At 48.6% G+C, this 21,867-nt stretch overlaps 1 protein-coding gene across 7 annotated transcripts in view; it reads right to left on the minus strand.

Annotated features, from left to right (window-relative positions):
- The window catches only part of RNF220 (ring finger protein 220), a 186,339-nt gene that overhangs the window by 33,893 nt on the left and 130,579 nt on the right, over positions 1 to 21,867 (minus strand). For 4 of the 7 annotated variants that reach the window (XM_084291013.1, XM_084291011.1, XM_084291012.1 and 1 more), the window contains 4 exons: positions 21,238 to 21,333; positions 18,242 to 18,284; positions 10,840 to 10,961; positions 9,691 to 9,823 (listed from right to left, as the gene is read on the minus strand). In XM_084291013.1, coding sequence (XP_084147139.1) covers positions 9,691 to 9,823; positions 10,840 to 10,961; positions 18,242 to 18,284; positions 21,238 to 21,333 — 394 coding nt within the window. Of the gene's footprint in view, positions 1 to 9,690; positions 9,824 to 10,839; positions 10,962 to 18,241; positions 18,285 to 18,438; positions 18,619 to 21,237; positions 21,334 to 21,867 lie in introns of those variants that run through there. The other 3 variants (XM_084291016.1, XM_084291015.1, XM_084291017.1) reach the window with 2 other exon arrangements.

Genomic DNA, 21,867 nt, shown 5'->3' on the forward strand with positions numbered 1-21,867 from the left:
AAGCTCATCTGAATAGTGTTTCTCCTGTTTGGCCCCCAGGAAGAAAAGGTTCGAATTTGTATTGGGAATATACAAAATTCCGGATTTCTAGAACAAATTCTGTAAGTGGGTCTAAATCCAAATCCATCTCGGCATGCAGCTCTACTGGGGCCTGTATTGGCTGGGAAGAGACATTCATTCTGCTCACAGGTAATTTGCACATGTTGAGGAAAGAAGAGAAAAAGCCTCCTATAAATCTCCAGAACTGTAGCCTTTGCTAATTACACTCCTTGCAGTAACCCCCTTCTGCACAACCTCCCTTTCCAGCACGTTCACTCTATTTTCTTAACGAAATGTCACTTGCTGGCTTCTTGCAGAGTAAAAACAATGAGGGCAATAAAAGTAGTTTATGCAGACACACGGCCAGGCCTCACACACACTTCCCAAGAATGGCTCTAAACTGGGTTTATTTCATCAGCTGCTGAAGTATCCCAAACTAGTACTAAGAGGACAAGATGGCACGGATGCTGTTTTATTTTAAAAGGCATTTGGGAAGAAAGAAACAGCCATTAGGGGTTCTTGAAAGCAAGAGCAAGGCAGAGAATGAGGCCAACCTGAACAGCAGCCCTCCAGATTCATAACACTTCCCCAGCCATATTTCTGGGCAGTCAAATTGTTCCCCCATCTTTTCTAACACAAACAGGGATAGAATTCTTCTTCCAGCAACTTTCACAGCCGGCTGCAGGAAAAATGACATTCAGAAGCCATGAAAAGCTGCTTGCGGGACAAGGGTTTCATTTCTCTGGAGCCAGATCCATTTTGAGGGAAACCATGATTTACCTGGGAAACTGACACCGCCTGCGGCATCCCAGCGCACCCCTGAAACAGCAGATGCATCCATCTGAGGCCGTCTGTCAGCTCCCACGGAGCTGACTGCTCAGCAGCATCTTGGACGCTTACAGCAGTCCCTGCTAACAGATCAGAGGAACAGCTGCCTTTAAAGAAAGGGCCGTATAATTTTATGACCATTAACATCATTTTGCAGCAGCGTGCTGAACAAAGGGCAGGCAAGTTCTGCCACACGGACAAGAGCCAGCTGCTGCAAGGCTCGGGGAAGAGACTTCTCCACCCTGCACAGCACCAAAGAGCTGCCCAGCAGCAGTTTTCTTTTATACCTCCCTGTACCCATCAGGGCTACAGATGGGGAAGATGCACTTGGACCAAAGGGCTGATCTGGCACGGCAACTCACACGGAGCTGCCTCCCAGAGCTCTGTGCCAGCATGATGCTTTAAGGTGAGAACAGCCTCGCCTCGATCTCAAAGGCTGCTCTTCAAAAACCCAGAGCTGAAGCACAAAAGCAGCAGCAACAGCCACAGTCCTCGCGGCTACGGCTGGTTTTCCACAGCCAGAGAAAGGTGGATCTGAAAGCTTTTGTTCCCCTGGGGAGAGGGTGGAAACAAACAAAAAAGGAAGAGGGAGAATTAAAGTAATCTTGAATCGCTAAGCAGATTCACATCGCCGGATCAATAAGCACCACTGACAGGGATCACAGGAATGTCGCAACTTTGCCAATAATAAAGCAGCACGGCAGAGCTTGGAGGATGACTTTTCTAAGGCAGCCAAGCATGAAGCAGCGAGGCTGGCGAACAGCTGAAAGCAACACCCTGGCTTACGGCGGGCCGCTGCGAGCGGCGGGCCTCGGTGTGCTTTGCTTTAAATAATGATGAGCACAGAGATTGTGTTCGTAGGGGAAAGACAGGAAAAAAGGCCTAAATTTCACAGGCCAAGCCCAGATGCTCTTCCCCCAAACTAATTCTTTTCTAAGCTGGAAAGAAGAAAGAAAAATCAGTGTTAATTTAATCAATTGATCAGCCTATTGATTGGAAAACTGGAGCTGCTAGTTAGCCATGTGCTGCAATGCCCTCAACTCTGAAACCACAAAACACGCCATTGATTTCTTCACTTCCAGCCCCAAAACAAGAAATAAAGCCGTGCTTGCAGCGGGAAAGCAACTTTCCAGGGCAGGGAGAGGATGCGAGCAACCAAGAACAACCGGCCAGGAAACAGGGACCGCCGCATCCTGCGAGTTTCAAACTGAAATTAGTTACAGATGCAGTCACGGTGTCTTGTGTAAACTCTATCGATTGGGTAGCTGACAGTCTTCGGAGCCTCCATGCTAGGACAATCAATCCGGCTGCAGTGTCACCTGCCACTTTGCTGAACAGTTGACAATGCAATTATCCAGTGTGGAGGCAGGGAGTTGGCGTGTGTCAAACGCAGTTAGCCACTTTCCGGGCACTACTCGATAATGCATTTCACCGCCGAGTGTAAGAGACGACACGCGGAGACAGGAGCTGTTTAAAGCCATTGAGACCCGTGCTCCCTTTTCCTTTAGAAAAATCTCACTGCCCATGACTTAACAACTGTATTCTAAAATGCTATTAAAATCACGTCAATCACGCGTTCGGTGCTCACGGCTGAAGTTTGACCCGAGGCTCCCAGAAGTAGGCTGCGGTGCGAGCAAAACTGCAGGCGCTTGGGAAAAAAATAAAAATTATCAAATGACTGTCTTCAAGCCTCGGACCCTCAAAACTAAAGCAGACAGGCCACTAGAAAAATGGATTGGAGAGAGCAGCTATGCAAGAACAGCAGATGGGACTGGAAGATCTTATACTACATGTCTGAGATCTAGGAAAATTGAAGTTTAAAGGGATGCTGTCAACTTGAAATCCAGTCAATTTCAAAAAATTGAGTAGTTTCAGGTGCTCTACCTGCTCCCTTACTCCCCCTGCCAATTTTCATGGTTTTACAGCAGTATTTGCTGTTTTCTTTTTAATTTTTTTTCTTCTTTCTCTGTTGCTGGGTGACAGACATCCCTTTTCCTCCCCCAGGTATTATACATAATGCTGTCAAATGGAGAGAATTCCCCTTCCTCCCTCAGAAACTCTTTCTGGTGAGAATGACTGTCGGTGTTACGTAAATCAAACAGCAAGATTTAGCTCATCGTGCTCCTTTCAGCTAACGCGTTCTGGCAGTTTGAGCACAAAAATTAGGTTCTTAGATTTTTGCATGTATTAAAGTTAATGAAAATGTAATATCAGCAATCATGCCTGTTACTGCCTATAAAGTATTTTTTTTTTTTAAAGTGATTTTTACTTTGCTGAGTCCCGGTGATTACATCGTGTTCCACAATAATGAAAACACAGTTGCTTGAAGCATCATGTGAACTTTAAGCACACAAGACACTGAGCATCACTTATTTGGTGGCTCACGATGTGAGGTAGGAATTCTGGTATTATTTTTTTAAATATGGATTATTCTCATCTTTTAGTGCTATTCTCTACAGTCAGCTTCTGATATTAACGTACAGTACAGTACCCAAGAGACATTTATTAGCTACAGAATCCCTCAAATTCTATACATCAACACAAACTGTGGAGGAAGCCAGGTAGAGCCCATTTGATTCTCATCTATATGTATATTCACTGTGTAAATAGATCTGTAGCATTTTTAGCTCAAGCATTACCTTACAGACAAGTACTTCCTCTCAATGGAGAGAGGTGCACACGCTAAGAAATGCTTGGGCTACTCCATCAGACAAGTACAAGGTACTGTCCTTCAGCGACGGAGGGATTACGAGGATTACCACCATTTTACACAAGGGCTGAGGTAAGGCATACAAGTGTTCTGGGACTGAGCAGCCCCCTAAAGAGGGGTTAAGGCATAAAATAATCACTTGAAAAACACTGAATTCATACATCTCACACACTTTGAAGCTTACAACGGGTAGAAGTGACCAGCAGAAGGTAACAAACCAAACACGGGAAAGCAAAAATGTGAACAATGAGGGGCTGGGAAGGGTGTTCAGAGGCGTAGCTGCAGAATTGCATTCACCTTACGGAATGAGCCATGATGAAAGCTGATGCTGGAAGTGTGACAGAGAAAGGCAATGAACTGAGCTCTTGCTAAGTGGGAGGAAGATTAAGAATTTCATTATGGCAAAGACTTCCTGTGCTCTTACCACAGACTCCTCTTGCATCCAAGTTGAAGTCTGCTTTAGCCTGCCAGGGTGAAATGAATGAATTCTGACTCATCTCCACAGAAATGGGGAAGATGATTCTGGTTACTTGATCATTCTTCTAAAACCGACCTAAATATGCCAGCGACATATTCTATTTCCCATGTGGTCTCTTAGGAGAAGCCACATTCTTACTTCTCAGATCAAATTCATTTGCTGGATTTGAGAAGATCAGTTTATACCCTCTTATTGGTATGACCCTAAATGCAGTATGAAGCTGCTCACATTGAAACATGCAAAATCCCCCCATCTACAGAAGCTTTCCTGCATGCCCCACTGTATTTCACCTGAAAAAGAGAGCACAGCTGACTACTAGGTGGGGTTCTGGCTGTTACAAGCTCTGTTGCAAGCTTCGCCACTACCTTCATAACATTAGAGAAGCATAGCTTGCTTCCTCATGCTTCAGTTTCCCCACATACATACAGTGTGTAGAGATTTGTTCCAAGAGTTTCACGTTCATTACACTGCACTGGGAAGAGGGAAAACTCAGCTGTGCCTCTATTTGGAGCTTTCTGCCCAGGCAGCTACCAGACACAAGCAAACTCGCGTTCACAAACACCTGCTGCTGGGGCAGAGGAAATGAAAAGCATCTACTTAGATCCTGAAGACAGGACCTCACGCTTACGATAATACTCACGCCTTCTAATGTTACAGGTATTTAGGAGAATAAATTGGAGGAGAGCATAGCTATTGCCATAGAGCTCTTTCCTGGACAAGTAGCCTACGGAGGAAGAAGGCTAGCCTGTAACTCTTGCTGCTCAAACCGACACACATCTTGATTCTGCAGAGGTAAAGCTGACTGTGGGACTACAGCCATCTGCTGTAAACTTTCAGACATTTTAATACAGTCCCACTTTCCACGCAGCTGCCCTAATTGCACATGACATGAGATCCAATGCAAATGGGCACCCTGGGATAACTGTAGTTTGTTACAGCTTATAGGGCTTTACCGAGTCTCTCTTTGCATACGTCAGCAAGAGAAAAGAGCAGCACCAGTTAAAGACATTAATGAATGGATAACAAGCCCTTTGCTATCTTGGGAGGAGGGCAGAACGGAGAAATAAAGAGAAACTTGAGTCAAGTAATCCCCATTTCTTCTTTCGCAGTATTTGCAATCCATCAGTTGGATCCTTGTCATCGCGTTGATCTTTCTTAGAAAGCATCCTTCCCTGAAAATGCCCTGCTTACCATTTTAACGCTTTCAAAGTCTTTCCCTCTTCTGTCTTATTTTCAAGGCAATTGATCTGCTGAAGTAGAGAAGCCCAGGAGAGCAATGGTGATGACTCTGGTGCTGTGCCCAGAGGAAGGCTTTGCAGCGGGGGAGACGGAAGGGAGAAGAGGAGGACAGCATGGACGGGGAGAACTTAGCTACAATTCTTCAATCTTTTCATATCTAAAGAGGACAGCAATCTCTGTTCTATCAGACCGCGTGGCTCGTGCTTTAAATGGTACTTGCTGCTAGTTTGCTTTCCCTGTCTCTGTCTCCCTCCCTTTGAAGCAGACTGGACAGCTTCCTCAAGCTGGCGTTATCACTCCCTCTAACCACTCTTGGCAGGCAATCTAATTCCCCCTGAAAAGGTCACCGCCATTTTAACTGCCTTTCAATCACATTAAGCACGCTGCCGCTCGTGCTCAGAGCGCTGCGCCTGCAGCTCTCCTGACTGAGGTGCGATCGATAAACTGACATCCCGTCCCCCGCCGACAGCCCCGGCCGCAGCTCGCCTCCTGCCCCTCTCCTGGGCAAACCCCCTTCGCAGGGAGGGAGAGAGAGAGAGAGAGATATCGAGTGACAAAAACCCCTCCTCGAACGCGCGGGTGGCAGAAGGGAGCTGCTACCCTGGCATTTACTAATCCACTTTGTCCCATCTGCTAAGGAACAGAAGGGTGCAGTGGCCCCCTCCCTCCTCCCGCAGCCCTACAGAGGCAGCGACTTCACAGGACAGTTTGCTCAGGCTCTGCTCCAGACACCTTTGAAGCCGCCTTACAAAGAACAAGCCACCCTCAAGCTTCCCTCAATGCAATCATTACCGTTATCTCTCCCCCCTGCACTTCTTTTTTTTTTTTTTTTTTTTTTTTTTTGCAGTTAGGAGTTGTGTGTTCCACCCATCGATCCCTGTGTAAGACACTGTTTTAAGTCCTCTTGCCTTTTGACTGTGCTAAGCCGTTTAAGAGATGACAGCGGCTTCTATCAGCGCGAAGCTGATGCGATTCTTTTCAGATAAAGCACTTTTTTTTTCCCCGCTCCCCCCCTCCCTTTTCCTTCTTTCAAGTAAGAGACATACACACAAAAAGAGACACTGAATCTTTCAAAGAAAAAGAAAAAAAAACCTTTTGAACTTCCCTCAGGAATTCTTTAAAGGGATAACCTTACAGTGTAAACACTGAGGGTAACGTGCATCCATTCTGGAGAGGAACAGAGGAGCTGCTACAAATACGTTGAGTGGTTAAAAAAAAAAAAAACATCAGAGAGGGAGCCACTTGATGCTTTCACTTGTGAAGCCTCGTTGGCTTCCTAAACAGAGAAACTCATTAGACAAAGATTGCATGAAATAATCTCCTGCAACAAAGCCCATCGGAGAGGGATGATCCTGAGACATGGGGACAGATGGCTACCAAGTGTTCAGGTATTTCAAAAGAAATTTTGGTCTTGTAACAGTTCTGAGATAGGAATAGGTTTTATTAATACTTCTGTATAGCTTTTTGCTTCCAAGCAAGAGCCTGATTAGAACAGCAGCATTTCATGCTGGTAGCCTTCTGTACCCATCCCAAACAGATGAAACTTGTCCAGATACAAATTCCTACCTCAAACAGGGCCTCTGCTGAAACAAAGTGGTGCCAAACCCTATATAATTGACAACCTTCATTTACATTCCACATTCTTGCAATTTGGGGTAAGCACATTTGGCTCTGCTGCATGAGAGCCCATTGTGGATTTGCAGCTGCAACACCAGCACAGAAGACAAAGAATTTCCACCTCCTAAGACAGCCCTTAGAAGAGAGGAGCAAGTCTTCCCTGTAACAGCTTTGGGAGCAAGAAACCTTCATCCTAAGAACCACACAGGCGAGCCCCTCAGACTGTAATTGCTCTCAAGCATTAGATCATCTTACAGATAACCCGAGCAGGGCTGTTAGTTTCCCTGACTTCTGTTTTCAAGATGAAAACCCCGAGATCCCGCAACCTCCTCTCACCTGAGAACCTGAGGGGATCTTGCATAAAATTAACCAAGTTTTTTTCAACTCAAGAGTGACAAGCTTTGTCCGTTAACCAAAAAACGACAAAAAACAGTAGCCAGGTGCTAAGTTTGAGCCAGTTTTGTGAGGCTGCCCAGTGCTCTGAGATGACTGAGATGGCTGCAGCGACCTGCTCCCCCCACCGCCCGGCCGTGACATCTCCTCACAGCAACACACCATTAAAACTGAAATTGATGAGACACACGGCCATCTCTTCTCCCCTCTGGTTTTATGTATTTCCCCACGTCAACTCTTTAGACGTTGGTGACATCCGTGAAGCCTGGCAAAGGCTGTCTGGCGTCGTGAAAGGCCTTTGATTTCCACATCGCTGCTACTTCTCAGCAAAGGGAACGGAGCCAAACACAGAGCCTCGGGTGAGGAGGGTTAACGAGGGCCTTGCCAACTCCAGACAAAGCAGGTTTAAGCATCGGAGGGCATCTCTAAAACGTTGTGCTGTGCTTCAGGGTTGAACATTAGGGATTCTGTCCCTAAACCAAGGGAAGAACCGGCACTGGCAGAGAACGGAAAGAGACAGTCACCTTAAGTTTACTCGAGAGCGCACAAAGCAGGCCTGACTGATGAAGACCTCTGAATGGCAGCAGCAGAGAAAACATGAGAACCACTAACAGGAGCATGAAAAAGTTTAACTTGCTTAAAAAGAAGTACAATTGGCTAACAAGTGAGACCATTCCAGCTTTGCTTTGCATCCCAAATTTTTATGGAAACTTCTTGTGCAGGGCAGGCAGGTACCCTGCAGATACTATATGGTCATCTCAAAACATGTGGAAGAAAGTCAGTGGCAAAAAGTTCCCTGATTAGGGAAGAGCATCCTGCACCAAGAAGTGAAGGGGTATAATCCTGGGTTATATCATAATAATAGTTTATATAATGACAGATAGCACGTCTAAGAGTTCCAGTTAAAATAAGGAAGAAGTACCAAGGAGTAAGTACTCTGCATTTATACAGCCTGGGAATATTAGCCAGGTGAAGACACCACAATGTCAGGACCAAAGGAACTGGAAGACTGTTCTCAAAAACTCAGTTATTTGGTGAGGGTGAAGGAGAAAACTGCAGAAATGAACTGAGTAGCGTTTCTCATCAGGACTAGTAGTGACAGTGACACAGAGGCATCCCACGCTTCCCTGCTACTGATTGTAATAACTGTACTAGAGAAAAGCCTAAGGCCCTGCAAGGTCTCATCAGAACCCTACCTCGAATCACACACACACACACTCAGCTCTCCACATTGGGGGGAAAAAAAAAAGTTACAAAAATGAAGGCCACAGACATGGGAAGTAAACAACGTGAGCTTTGCTGGGTAGCTGTTAAAACCTGAAGAAGTTGTTGCTTCACCTCTGTGCTCCTGATCATCTGCTCTGCTACAATTTAATTTCAGAGGAAGGTAAGAGCAGAGCAGGAGTGCCAGGTTGCCACTGAGCACATGACTGGCTTTTAAGTTCAAGCCCCTTACTTAGTAGCCTTTCCCCTGGAGATATTTTAAATTAAAATCCAAGCTGATATAGGAAGAGATCACATCCCATCCTCTTTATTGAACGGAGGGAGCCAGCTTTCCTCCCCTCATTAGGCATGCACTACGTGGATTGCTTGTGAGAGGCTCCCCTTAGTGCCAGAGGTTCGTGCCAAAGAACAGTTTAGTAAATCCTCCTCTTTGAGGCCAAAGGGCTGAGTGTAAGAAAGGGGCCAGGTTTCCAGCTAAAATTACATTCACCAATAAAGCTCACGAGAGGTCAAATTTTGCCATAACTCACTCTCTCCTCAGTAACTGATTTCCCCGTCACTGGGGAAGGAGCAGAAGAAGAAGGAAAAATAAAATGTGTTTGTCTGGGAGCCCTAAGGGCTTGCAGCGCTGGAGGTGCAGAGCAGGTTCCTGGATTCTCATTTATCAACCTTAAAAGGGATGGAGTGATAAATGCACAACCGGGCCTTTAATATTTTATGCAGGTGCTAAAGCGACTTAGCTGTCACCTTCAATACATCACCAGAGGCTGATACACCAGCTTTCGTCACTCCAGGCTGGGAATTTTTACAATTTCATTTCTATTTCCCTCTCTTCACATATTTCCACGTATATCTTACTATGTGTAACACATAAGAAGCTATTTTCCCCAAATGATCTCCCCATTCTGCCCATTCCTACTCATTCCCTCTTTAGCCACATTTCTCGAGCACGAAATAATGCCATGCTTTTGTTCAAGGCTTGCAGAAATTTTGACTCTTGCAATTCCAGAGGGGCAGAAAGCTGGAACTGCTTTACTTGCTTGCAAAGGGCTAAGGTCCCACCCTTGGTGAAAGAGATTTCCAGGTCCCTCCTTCCAAAGACAAGCAACAATCAACTTCAACAGCAGAATGATTCACGAGTGACCCCAACACATTGGCGCACCTCGAAATCCTCCCTCCAGGAGAGTGGTAGCCCGTATCCTCTTCTGCCCACACCATTCGTACTCTTCGAAGCGGTTGCCGTTCTCGTTCTCGATGTCCACAGAGTCATCCTCAGTCATGCAGGAACCTTCTCTCTGCACGGGGTAAAGCATGGGCAGAGCGTTGAGATGCACGAAATAGCTCATTGAGGCTAACAGCTCAGGGTGGGATGGAGAAGGAAAGCTGGACTGTTCCCAGGGCAGCATCTGCTTCCCTCCCCCATCCCCAGGCACCTAGAAGTAAATCAGCACTAGACAAACGCGACGACCTTAAGATCAGAAGTGGCAAGGGGTCATCATTTTTGCGCACAGAAATTTAAGCTCTGATTCCTACAACGACACACGTGCATTTCACATGCGTTCCCTTACTTTGCATGCACGATTTCCCTCTCTACCATAGAAGCAACAGATTCCTTTGATCCCCAGCACGGAGAAGCTCCCAAGCTACAGGAACTAGCACGGAATTTTCTCCCAGAGCACGTTATTTGGGTGTGCTGATCAAAAGGCACCCCTCCTTACATCATGCACCCCTTGATGCAACAAGAAGGAATTTGTTTTCTGCCGTGGGCTTTTCTGTAAAACAAGCATGAAAAGCCCTGTGGCAACTCTCTTTCCCCTAGGGCTTGTTCCTCGTTATTCCCGTCTTTGGGAAGAACAGCAAGAGAATGGTTCTGCTCAAACGCACTTCCTAGAGTAAGGTGGTCATGCAACATTTACAGGTGCCAGTCTTACAAAAGAAGCCAACAAAAAATAATTCTAATGTTGTCAAAGGCAGAGATCAAAAAGAACTCCTCTTGCTGTGCTCCACGGGAAGCATAAAGTCCTACAAAAGGCTTCATAAACTTCAATAGCTCTGCCTTTACAGTCTACAACTTCAACTTCAATAATGGTGAAAGGGTGCATGAAATAAAAAAGTCACTAATGCGACACAAGAGAAAATCCAGAATCCATCTTCCAAGACAAAGGCAAGTGACTACAGATCTCACGGAGACATAGTTAGCGTTGCCTGCGAGCTCAGCAATGTTAGTTTTTGCCCCACATTAGGTCAGTTGCAGACAAAGCTGGGAGTAGGGAGAAGGGAATGGCAGCTGGCGATCCTGCTGCGCCTCTACCTTTGCAAGGCATTGTTCCACATGCCTACTCATCTCCTCCTCGGATCCTGACAGAGGTCGGCTGCAGAGGGGACATACCTGCCCTTCGTCTTGCTTCCTCCGTTTCATTTTTCCAATCCGAGCTGCATGGAGAAACCAAGGAAAGAAAACAAAAGAGGAAGACATGTCAAGTTTGCAGTTCCACTTTTCCCTGGGCGCTCAGCTCCAAAGAACAAGCCTTGGGCAGAAATGGCAAGGTTTCACACCAGAAAACCCCATCACAACTCCTTTTTCTGACCCCCTAAACAGGGTGAAGAATTGTACTTGGTGCTTTCCATGTGAAACCTGCAACCTGGGGCTCAGCATAACCTGATTTCAGAAAGGCAGCTGCTCACAGCTTAAGAGCCAGGAGAGCAAATACCTACTGCACAACCCTATGTAAGTTATTCAGATACTTTCTCTTGGAAGCCCGAATTGTTTTCAAATCTCAGTGCGATTTTCAAATCAAGCCACTGAACCCTCTTCTGGATGATGCCTCCTAAGTGGGAGACTCACCCACTCCCTACAAAGAAACTAGCTCAGACCGCAGAGAGCTGGTGCAGTGCCCCAGAAGCCCTGGACAAGTCAGGTTATGACCACTTCCAGGACCTGCAAACCCTGAATAGTTCCTTCCCAGACTGTCACAAACAAGTCAGAGGAGCACCTTAGCAGCAGGTAACATTTATGGGAAGATCCTTGCTGGTACAAATGCAGCACCTATCCTGGATAGCTTCTGTCTCTGTTATTTCCCTATTTTCATGTGCAGAGGAACTGGGGCTACGCCGCCTTCCTGAGGGCACGCGCTGGGAAACAAACACGTTGGGAATCACGATGATTAGAAAAAGCAGCCAAGGTAGCCTGTTGCTTAATCCAATCTCTGGTTAATTTGAGCCATCGTTTAATGTGATCAAAACATCTGGAACCAAATCATTTGCATTAAAAAGAACTTCTGTCCCTTATGATGATGGCTTTAGGCAGGTATTACCGAATAACTCAATCACTGGCTGCAGGAAAGTTCCTGTTTAATTAATAAGGAAGGTCAAAATTCTGAATGAGAGACAAGGAAAAGCCCAAGGAAAGCCCGAGTGATAATGAGAGATGACACCACCAAAGAGCTGCGTTAGCCAGAAATCATTCCTGACGTGGCGAGCGCCGCGGCGCGCTCTGGGCCTTTGTGCCTGCAGACTGGAAGATCAACAGCTCCCTGCAGCCAGCGAGGAGAAAGGTGCTGGAACGCCAGGACCCTACCAGGGTACGGGGAAAGTTTCTGTCAATTGTTTTCTAAAATGTCAGTTTAGAGCATTCACATCACCGAGTGATTTGTCATGATTTAGCTGAGCGCACCGCCACAGACCTGAAAGGCTTCTTTCAAGGCTTTCCTGTTGGCTTCCCTGCACGTGGGACTCTCTGGGTTAGGACATGCTTCCCCACAACCCAGAATTAGGAGTATTCACCATCCCATACACTCCATGATGCTCTAGGATTAACACAGCAGCAAATTCTTCCCTGGACAATAATTTTCTGCACCAAAAGAGAGCAGATTTGCAAGAAAACCCCCTCCACAACAAACCTGTGTTCCTGGTTTCATGAAAACGACTCTGCAAGTGTAACATTCCTACAGTAAGAGACAACTTCAGACTACACCAGGAGTGTTTCTGAAGCCTGGCACTTGGAACAAGAGCGACCCTCTTGAGTCAATGCACACAGCTTTCAGCAATTGTCTGATTTTGTTTGCTGCAGTTCCACATTCCTCTCTCGCGCTAGGCAGACACCCACCTGCCTCTCCTCACACCTCAGGTAGTTCAGCACTCCTTGGAGGATGTTTCTGCTAGTTTCCCTCCTATTCCATCTGCTTAAGCCAGTTATTTTCCTCATATTGCCAACCTTTACTCCAGAAGGTAAACTGCTCGGCTTCCAGTCAAAACAGAAGCAAACATTAATTAAAAAGTGTTATTTCTGATTTCAGTGTGCCCAGATAAATTACGTTCCACTTTTAAATAAAACAACGACCCCCTCAGCTTCTCTATTTTCCCTTCCTGAAGCCCCCAAAGCCTTCCCTCCTCCTCTTCCTCCGCCAAGGTCACGCAGCCCTGTTACCAGCAGCAGCCCCAGTTAATCCAAGCTCTGTCTGCTTTGTACTTCAGTGCATGAGAGACTTCTGGAGTTCTGGTTTAGTGAGTACCTGCAGCCTCCTGCTCGGCTCTTCCACACAAGTTTCAGATGCTCCTTCCTTGCCTCATTAGCTCTGCAGAGCCAGCACAAAACAGGAGAGGAGGCTGGAATCTGACTCGACCATACCCCAGTAAACACCTATCTGACCAGAGAAAAATGCACGAAGATGGAAACAAAGCCTTCTCGCTCCTGGTCACAGGCTTCTTTCCCTCACCTCGTCCTGGTTTTAAACACGGAGGGAAGAAGCAGGGAAAATATTTGGGTAGGAGTCTCTGTGGCCAATGAATCCAGGTCAGCCAGTCTGTCTGACAAGTGTATCAGTATTTTGGATTTTTTACTGCCAGACTCCTCTGGCCCACGCGCTCCCACAGTAACAAAAGGAAAGCGTCATGTTTTAGGTCTTGCGCTGATAAATTCCTGGGATCCTTTTGCCACAACAAGCACCTGCTTTGCCCAAGTGCTGGAAACAGAACCGAGCTCTTTCAGCTCCGTGCCAGACCCAGCAGACAGCTCCTCTCGGCTCCTTTAGCTTCTTGCAGCCCTTCCAGCTCCAGTGCCACGAGTGAGAAAGCCACTGGACAGGAGAGGTGTTGAAAGCGAATCCCCCTGCCATTTTCATCCCGTGGAGGCTCGGGGTGCCCCTGGTGACAGCAGGAAAGGAAAGGAAGCGAAGGCCGTCCCGAGCAGCGCTCTCCATGCCCGGCTATCACTTCCAATCAGCGCAGCAGGGACAGAGCGGCCCCAAAGGCACGGGGTGATTGTGGCGCTGTCCCGACGGGGAACAGCTCAAAAGAACACGGGAGTGAGACCACAGGATTGTTAATTAGTGTTGATAGATGCAATCATTTCTAATTAGCTCACTAATCCCTCTCCCCCACGCTCCTGTCGTGGGAGCTTGGGAGAGGGAAAGGAAAGAAAAAAAAAGCCATTCCCTCTTGTAATTCAGGGAGATAAAAACACAGCCAGCGGAGGACTGGCTGCAAAGGACTGAGCTCAGGGAAAAAGGGCTTTGCAAGGGGCTGACCCCTTCTTATCTCCACCTGAACAAAGACTCTGTAGTTATTATTGCAGCCTTCTCCCAGGAGGTGAGGAGTTTGCTAATTTTTATTAACATTAATAATTATTATTAGGCCATCTGAGGGCTTCTAGCACCTTGAAGGTCCCCTCCTCACAGACATCCTTTACGCAGTGCTCCTGCTGGGTGTGTTCTCCCTGAGGTTGCACTAAAGCCTCAAGCACTTTGTCCTCTCACATCCCCTTGTAGCATCGCTCTGCTGATAACACCAGCAAGGAGCAGGACACAGCCTCTTCTCTGAGCCCTACCAGTGCCCAGAAAAGTGTCCTGGGAAAAAACCTAATGGGTTTCAGTATTCACTGCCACCTCCCCTGTAAACAAAAACTCACCTTCAGGACAGGGCAGCCTAATTCCCTCAGGAGTGCTCTTACAGAGCATCCAGCAGTGGACACTACACAAAGCTCTCCTGCAGCATCGAAGGGGATGATTAAGTTACTAGCAATACCTCTCATGATTCCTTCCACCAGGTTGAGTGGTCCCCCGAGCCCCATGCAGACATCATTAGCAGCTCCTGCAATGGCAGGCCAATCAAATTAAATGGAAACGTTTTTGTCTCCTTTCCGGTGAAAACCATCTAGCTTTATCCCTCCCCCACCATCGCCAGCTGCAGAAGCCCACGATGTGCTGGTGCTGGTTCGAGTCCAACTCCAATCCCCTCAGCATTCCATCAGGGCACCATCGGTCCTGGAACCGGTTTCCCAGGCAGCTGCCAAAGGAGTTTCAATCGAAGATATCCCAGCACCTCCTCTCTACAAATCTACTGCAAGAACTTACGCTTTGCTGGACTTAGGACAAAAAGCTTCTGGGGCTGAGCAGCCTATCGAAGAGCATCTGATCCAAGGAACAAAGGCAGCAACGGTGGAGTACAAAAAGCCACCTCAAGAACATGCTAGAGCAGGAAAACAGATAGTCAAGAATAAATCTGTTTCAGACCTTGTGTGTAATTTGCTGCTCATCTGCCTGAGAGAGAACATTAAGGGCCAAATTCACAGAAGGGCATCAACGAGGCTTTCACATTTGCACGGCCAAACTTCCACGCAGATGATTTCCAGCAATCTGACACTATTCTCTGAGGGCGGCACAGCCTTGACCTGCACAGTCCATGTCCCGATAGACCCGTGTAACTTTGTGCTTCTGATTCTGAACGAGCACCTAAGCAGGTTAAATTCCGTAAGCATCAATTTGCAGGGTGGCTAAAAAGTTCTGACTTGGGTGACACTGGAAACAAGGCAAATGAAAGAAATGCCTTCTTCCCCACACGGGTTTGTAGGGAATCAGCATCTCATACTCCTGGGTTCACAAGGACACAACCTCTGCAAAGTGAGTTTAGCACAGGTGAAAGGTGCTGGATTAGCTCACTGAGCCTGACGGGGAGCTTCAGATATCAACACTCTGTCAAGAGCCTGGAAGACAGAACATTAATCTGCTGCTCCAAGGCTTGCAAATGCATTCACCTTACTTACGGCTCAATTTAAGTTAAAAGCTTGACTTCCAGAATTAAAATTCTGAACTGCCAGGTGCCCGTAAACCACGTAACTATCAGGACCTAATCACCTGGCAGCCAGGCCAACAGCAGCTCCCAGAAGATGCCCCTCTCTCTACCTTCTCTTAGCTCTTGTTGTTCTGCCTGAAGCAACCACAACGGGATGAAACAAATCCAGGAGATCTGCCGGGACTCAGGCACAAAAAGCCAGGGCAGCTGAGATTTGAGTCAAGGACAACATGGGAGAAGAGCGAACACCACGGGCCTCCTTCTACAGGAGTTTCCCAAAGTGATCCTGGAGCTCAGCTAGTAAGAAACTTCACAGATACCAAGACAAACTAGTAGCAACGATACTGAAAAATACCTTTAGAACATACCAGAAACAAACAAAATGGTACATTTTTCATTGACAGAGTTTTCTATATGCTAAGTTTCTTCAGTGTGTCAATAAGAACATTTAACAAAGAGCCAGATGCCTTTGGACAAGTCCTACAAAATTTCTGACAATGTAAACTGACAGGGATAAGGAAACCAATCTCACAGAGCAAGCTATAAAATTGTGTGATTGATTAGATGCTCATTAAAACACAAGATACAGACAAATAAGCATTTTTTTTTCCCCACAGCGCTCAAGCGTTCTCCATCTGGAGCAACAGTGCTTAAGTAACTGTTTAACAATAACGTGGCAAAGCTTATGGATACCACAAGTTATTTTAGAGCAAACAACCGGTGAGGAGGAGAGAAGAAAGCAGGCAGAGTTCAGTGGTCACAAGCACTGAAAGGAGCTGTACACCTATCCGACCATCCGGCTGGACACTAATCCGACAGCATAGGAGTGAATCAGGCATCACTACGGGGATGTTCTGTGAATAATAACCAGGAATCATGAAAAGCTAAGGTCAGGAGGAACCAATTTTGATCTGGCTTGACTTTCTTTGTGATCCAAAGCATTTCAGCTAGTAGTTCTGCATTCAGCTTCCTAACTTCTGGACCTGGTACTGTTAGGACGTAGAGCAGAACAGCCAGGAAACATCAGAATCCAAAGTGGATTAAACAAATTAACCAAATGCCCTCACCTGGAACACGTCTGTTAGTTCTGCTCACGGTTCCCCAAAATGCATATACAAAGAGTAAAGGGTTCAGCAAAAGCAATGCAAATGCTGAGCAAACTTGAGGCTCCCGTTAGTTGACAAGCCCAGGTTGACCAAAACATCCCAAAACAGGGCCCGAGAGGGGTTCCTCGATTGCAGCCCACACTGGCAGCGCTGCAGCCCTGTCAGGCTGAAGTCAAAAGCAGAAAGCACCGCTGCGCCAGTTCAGCAGAGCACGCTGTCATCAAGAGCTTTCATTCATCCTGAAGGACTCCACAATGCCAAGTACCTCTCCAGCCTGGCTCTGACTTTTTTTTTTTTTTTTTTTATTTAAAATTACTGGCCTGAAAAAAGGCGGAAGGTGTGAGCTTAGACTGAACTATCCAAAACGATAAAGAAACAGTTTGACATCACTGACTCCAGAGACCTTTGTCACACAAAACAAGTCACTGCAGGGTAACCCCCGAGTGCATCGCAGTCATCTGAAGCCTGTGTCAGGAAAGGGGACTGCCTGCAAACGCTGGCAGCTCACTGCGCTCATCTAGTAGTGTGCACATGCCAACAATTACCCCAAATTGATGCACGGTAACTCATCTCTTTGATGTAGGACTCGACAGACCTTCAAGAGTTCACATGTTCTGGCCCTCAGGGTGGGTATTTCAGAGTCTCGGAGCCATCTCTGAACTCAGGTATGCACTCCTTATGAAGACATTGGGTCAGCAACTTCATAAAACTTCCATTTAAGATTATACCAAGCGTAGCACTTCAACTTTAAGCACACTATTTTAGCATCAGCACCATCTAAAGCTTTTTGCTGTTTTGCAAAGATATCTTTACCTTTTCCTAACTAACCAGCATCATCACGTCACCCGTTTGTCCCAAACTATCACAGCAGGAAGCTCAAAATTGGCAAGCCTGGTGGCTTGAGCAACTAAGCCAAGTGGTACCTATTAGATCAGCTATAAGGTCATCTATAAGATCGGATGGCAGAATATTGGTATTATTTAAGTGGTTAAGATCTAACTTCTCTGAAGTTTGGGGAAACAGCTGAAGAAGTTGAAACTTAAGTAAAGAAAAGATAGGGATGGATCTCTCTGAAAGAAAACGAGCTCTGGTTTAGTTTTTGAACACTAAAGGACTTCTCACTAAGCACATTTGCCCTCTTGTCGTTATCAACACCCAGAAACACGGGATTAAAAGCAACGCGCCAGCATCTGCGGGTCTGAAAGGAAAAAAAAAAAAATCACAACAACCGTGACGTCAGACGCAAGCCCGCTCAGAGACTGGGCGACCGCTGCTTTAAAAGTTCACTGCGAGACCTCGGTGCGGCCGGGCGAGCCGCGAAAACCCAGCAGCGGCCGCGGGGCCTCACAGCAGCGGGCCCAGGCCCTGCGCACGGCTCGGCTCGTGTCGGGGGCCCGGCGTGCAGCGATCCCAGCCCGGGGGCTGCCACAGCGGAGGCGGCCAGGCCGGGATGTTGGGGGGGGGGGGGGATCCGGACCCCTCGGGGAGGGGATTTTGGGGCCCGGCGGGGCTGGAGGAGAGCCGTGGCGCCGCACTCACCGTTCAGCCGCGTCTGCCGGTTGGCTCGCACCCGCAGGAAGGTCTGCAGAGGGGACACAAGAGCGGAGAACCATCAGCACCCCCCCCCCCTCGGTCAACGAGGCCCAGGCCCGGCCGCCCCCCCCCCCCCCACAACGCCCCCCCAACCCCCTCCAAACCCCCCCCGGGGCCTTCTCCCGCCTCCCACACGCCCCCACCTCTTCCCGGCCGCCTGCGCCGGGCCCCCTGGTGCCGCTCTGCATAGCCGCGGGCTGGCGGCGAGGCGGAGGAGCGGCGGCCCCCCCCCCCGCGGCCCGGGATGCGGGCGGATGCGGCGCGGCCCGGCCCGGCCCGGCAGGAGCCGCCGCTCAGCCCCCGGCGGCCGCCGCCATGTTGGCCCCGGTCATGTGACCCGCCGCCGAGCTGGGGGGGGTGAAAGGTCAGGCGGCGGAGGAGGGAGTTCCCATGGCAACCGGCAGGCGGCAGCACGGCCCCCCCCCCTCCCGTCAAAGCCCCTCCTCGCAGCCTCCCGGCCAATCAGCGCCCTGCGGCGGGAGGGGTTGGCCAATCAGAGGGCGGGGGTAATCGGCCTGCAGGGCCACGCAGCCAATGGAGGACTAGGAGAGGCTGCAGGCCTTGCGCTTTGGCCAATAGGAAGAGGGAGCGCTTCAGGCCCGACGGCGGCAGCCAATCAGGGCCTTGGGATCCACTGGAACCCAGTGGTGCCGGCCAATCAGCTGCTGCCCTGCGCCTTCTCCCTCAGGGCCAGGCAGCCCCAGGGCCTCGGGGTGCCTCAGCCAGGCCGGGGCCTTCCCTGCCGCCGTGACTGGCCCTGTGTCCCCCAGCAGCGTCCCCTCACGCTGCTCGTCGCTGGTTTCAATTAATTAGTTAATTAATGTAATTAATTAGTTAATTAATTAATTAAGCAATGCAGACAGCCCGAGCGCTGTGCAAGCCGGTGTTCCTGCAGCACTCGCTTTCACAAATCTCTTTCTTCCCTAAATATCCCCATGGTAAATAAGCAGGAGGACTAAGGAAAACGAGTCACAGGAGTTCAGAGAAGCTGTACGCCAATAACTCCCACCCTAGCGTGTTACTAATACAGTGCATATTTGCCATTAGATCACACAAAGCACAAGGGACAGGCATAGTCCCAGCACACCGCTGCATATGGAAAGCTAAATTTTGCAGCCTTTAAAGTCACCGAGAGCCTTCAGCTCTGGTTCCTGAGCATTTCACTCGGTAAGCCAGGAAGACTGAATTCTCATGGATGGTGTGGCTTTATTAAGGATACGCAGAGGCTTTACACAACCCTGGCACCCACTCCGAGGTCCCTTTACGCTGCCAGAGCGGCATAAAGCAGCCAGCGTAAGCGTAAATGAAAATCAGGCCCCAGAGGTCTTTTCTCCCTGCAGTGCGGGCTTACAGCTCCCATTACGCATTTGCATTAAGGGCTGCAACCCTCCATAAAATACGCTCACAAACTTAAAACACATTAGAGACCAGCTAGGCTCAGCACAGAGAGGGGGCTTCTGCTGAGCATATTTGTCCTCAAGTATGACATAATAAAAATTTATAGGAACAGAGGACTGCAAGGGACCGCCAATTTCACCGAGACTGAAATCTGGAGGAACGGGAAGGGAGGGGTGTTCTCGAACAAAGGGGGCCGTTGCAAAAGTCTTTTCCACACCCTCTTGGAAGGAGCATAATTTATTTATTAGCCTACTTATTAAGTAGGCGGGAAAGAGAGATGAATTACCTGAACGAGGCGTTTCTGTATCTTCTGTGGGTTTTGCTTCTCTTACTTTGCACCAGGTCTCATCATTCATACAAGGGCAAAGCAACCGTGATGTGACACCAAATTAGAACCCACAGCTACGTTGGAATATGTAGCAAAACCCGGAAGATTTGGCCCTTGTTTGATAATACCACTAATAACAGGGCAGAGGGCAGGATAACGGGCAACAAAGGCATTTTTCTGCTACTAATAGGGCCTGTCTCCAGGAACAGGTGTGTTAGCTGGGGCTGCTGGGCTGGACCCCAAACAGTGGCCATCAGCCTCTCCTGCAGACCTGGCACACGTGAAGTGGCCTATATTGGATCCCCTGACCTTGGGCACAGGGAGTCACTGCCAAGGACATAGGGCTATGGATATAGGAGAGGATATAGGGATAGGACAGCATATAGGGTCATGGTTTTATGCCAGGCTGGTACAGCTATGGCCCACCCAGCCTGTCCTCATGGCAGGCAGAGGAATGCTTGGGTCTGTGCTGAAGGCTACAGCTATTTTATCTGCTGCCTTTTGGAGTTTTGAAGCCAGTGGCTGAGCGCAGGCTTGCAGCCAGACTGTTTGGAGCTGTCTCAAACTGGAGTCCAGGTTGCCAGCCTGCCCCCAAAACACAGACTTCCTACAAGCAGAGCTGTACTTTGGCTGCTGCCTTCCTCATCCTTTGCTGTTCCATCTCCCCAAACTTTTACTCAGTGTGTCGCAACAAGTCAAGACCTGCTACTTCTCTGGGCAGAGCATGATTTCTTGCAGGGTTACAAAACGCGCTGGCATGGCCGTGGATGGTCCAAAATTTGGGTGGGAGTCACGAGCCAGTTTGCTGGGCAGGGGCACACCAGCCAAATGGAGAATTTTGGCCTGCTGCAGGCTGACATCATTCACTCTTCTACAAAAAAAAAAAAAATCACTTCTCTGGAAGTTTCACGGTGGCATGGGGTAAGTAATGACAAACACAGCCATAGCAACGGCAGGGGTGACGAATATAATGCAACAGAAACCTTTACAACGATTTCAAGCAGTTCTGCACAGCTGTGCTTCAAAGCCAGAGCTGGGAGGACCCTGCAGGCAAAAATCTGCCTTTGTGGCCATGTGAGGACAAAGTGATTGTGTCCCCAGTCTGCAGGCAGGTGGGCACTGGTACAGAGCTGGGGAGCTCCTGGAGAGCTGCGGGTGCTGGAGCGAGCTGGCTCCCCGGCTATGGCGAGAGCAGTGCTGGTGTCTGCCTGCTTACCTGGTATCTGTCCGAGTGATGGATGTCATCCGAGGAGTGGGGCGATGCTGTCGGGGAGTCTCCTTCCCGCTTGATTGAGGCCGACAACAAAATTGACTGCGAGAGAAAGGAGAAATTCATGCTGTGAGCATGGCCGGGCTCTCTGCCCCGTGCTAAGCTGCTCTCAAAGACATGGGGAGCGCGTCTGCCCGGCGTGGGGACAGACTGCTGCAATGTGGGGGTGTGAAGTGGCTTCACACTTCACCTTGAAGGGATTTTATCACCTGCCCTGTGACGGGATGGGCTGCAGGGGCTGCTGCCTGCTCCAGCCCAGTGCAAACACATCTGCTCAAAGCGATGTGCGAGGAGGGGCAGCGGGAGCACCCCGCAATCCGTGCCGGGCAGAGGCCAACAGGTTTGCTGGCTGGGGAAGGGAGGTCAGGCTGATGCTGCTTTCAGCATGCGCTGCCAGTTTTAGAAGCAGACACCAGCCCAGAGCCCAAGGGACATGCGATTTAAAGTGATTCAGCTGGTGAGAACCATCTTAAATTTGCTTTCTCTCCTATCAGCCCTCCCCTACCCCGTCTGACGGATGAACTATTTACAGGGGAAGCATGAGCACGCATCCCTGGGCCGTAAAGGCTGCCCAGC

Source organism: Netta rufina (genome assembly GCF_964035555.1).
Source record: "Netta rufina genome assembly, chromosome: 8".
NCBI lineage: Eukaryota > Metazoa > Chordata > Aves > Anseriformes > Anatidae > Netta > Netta rufina.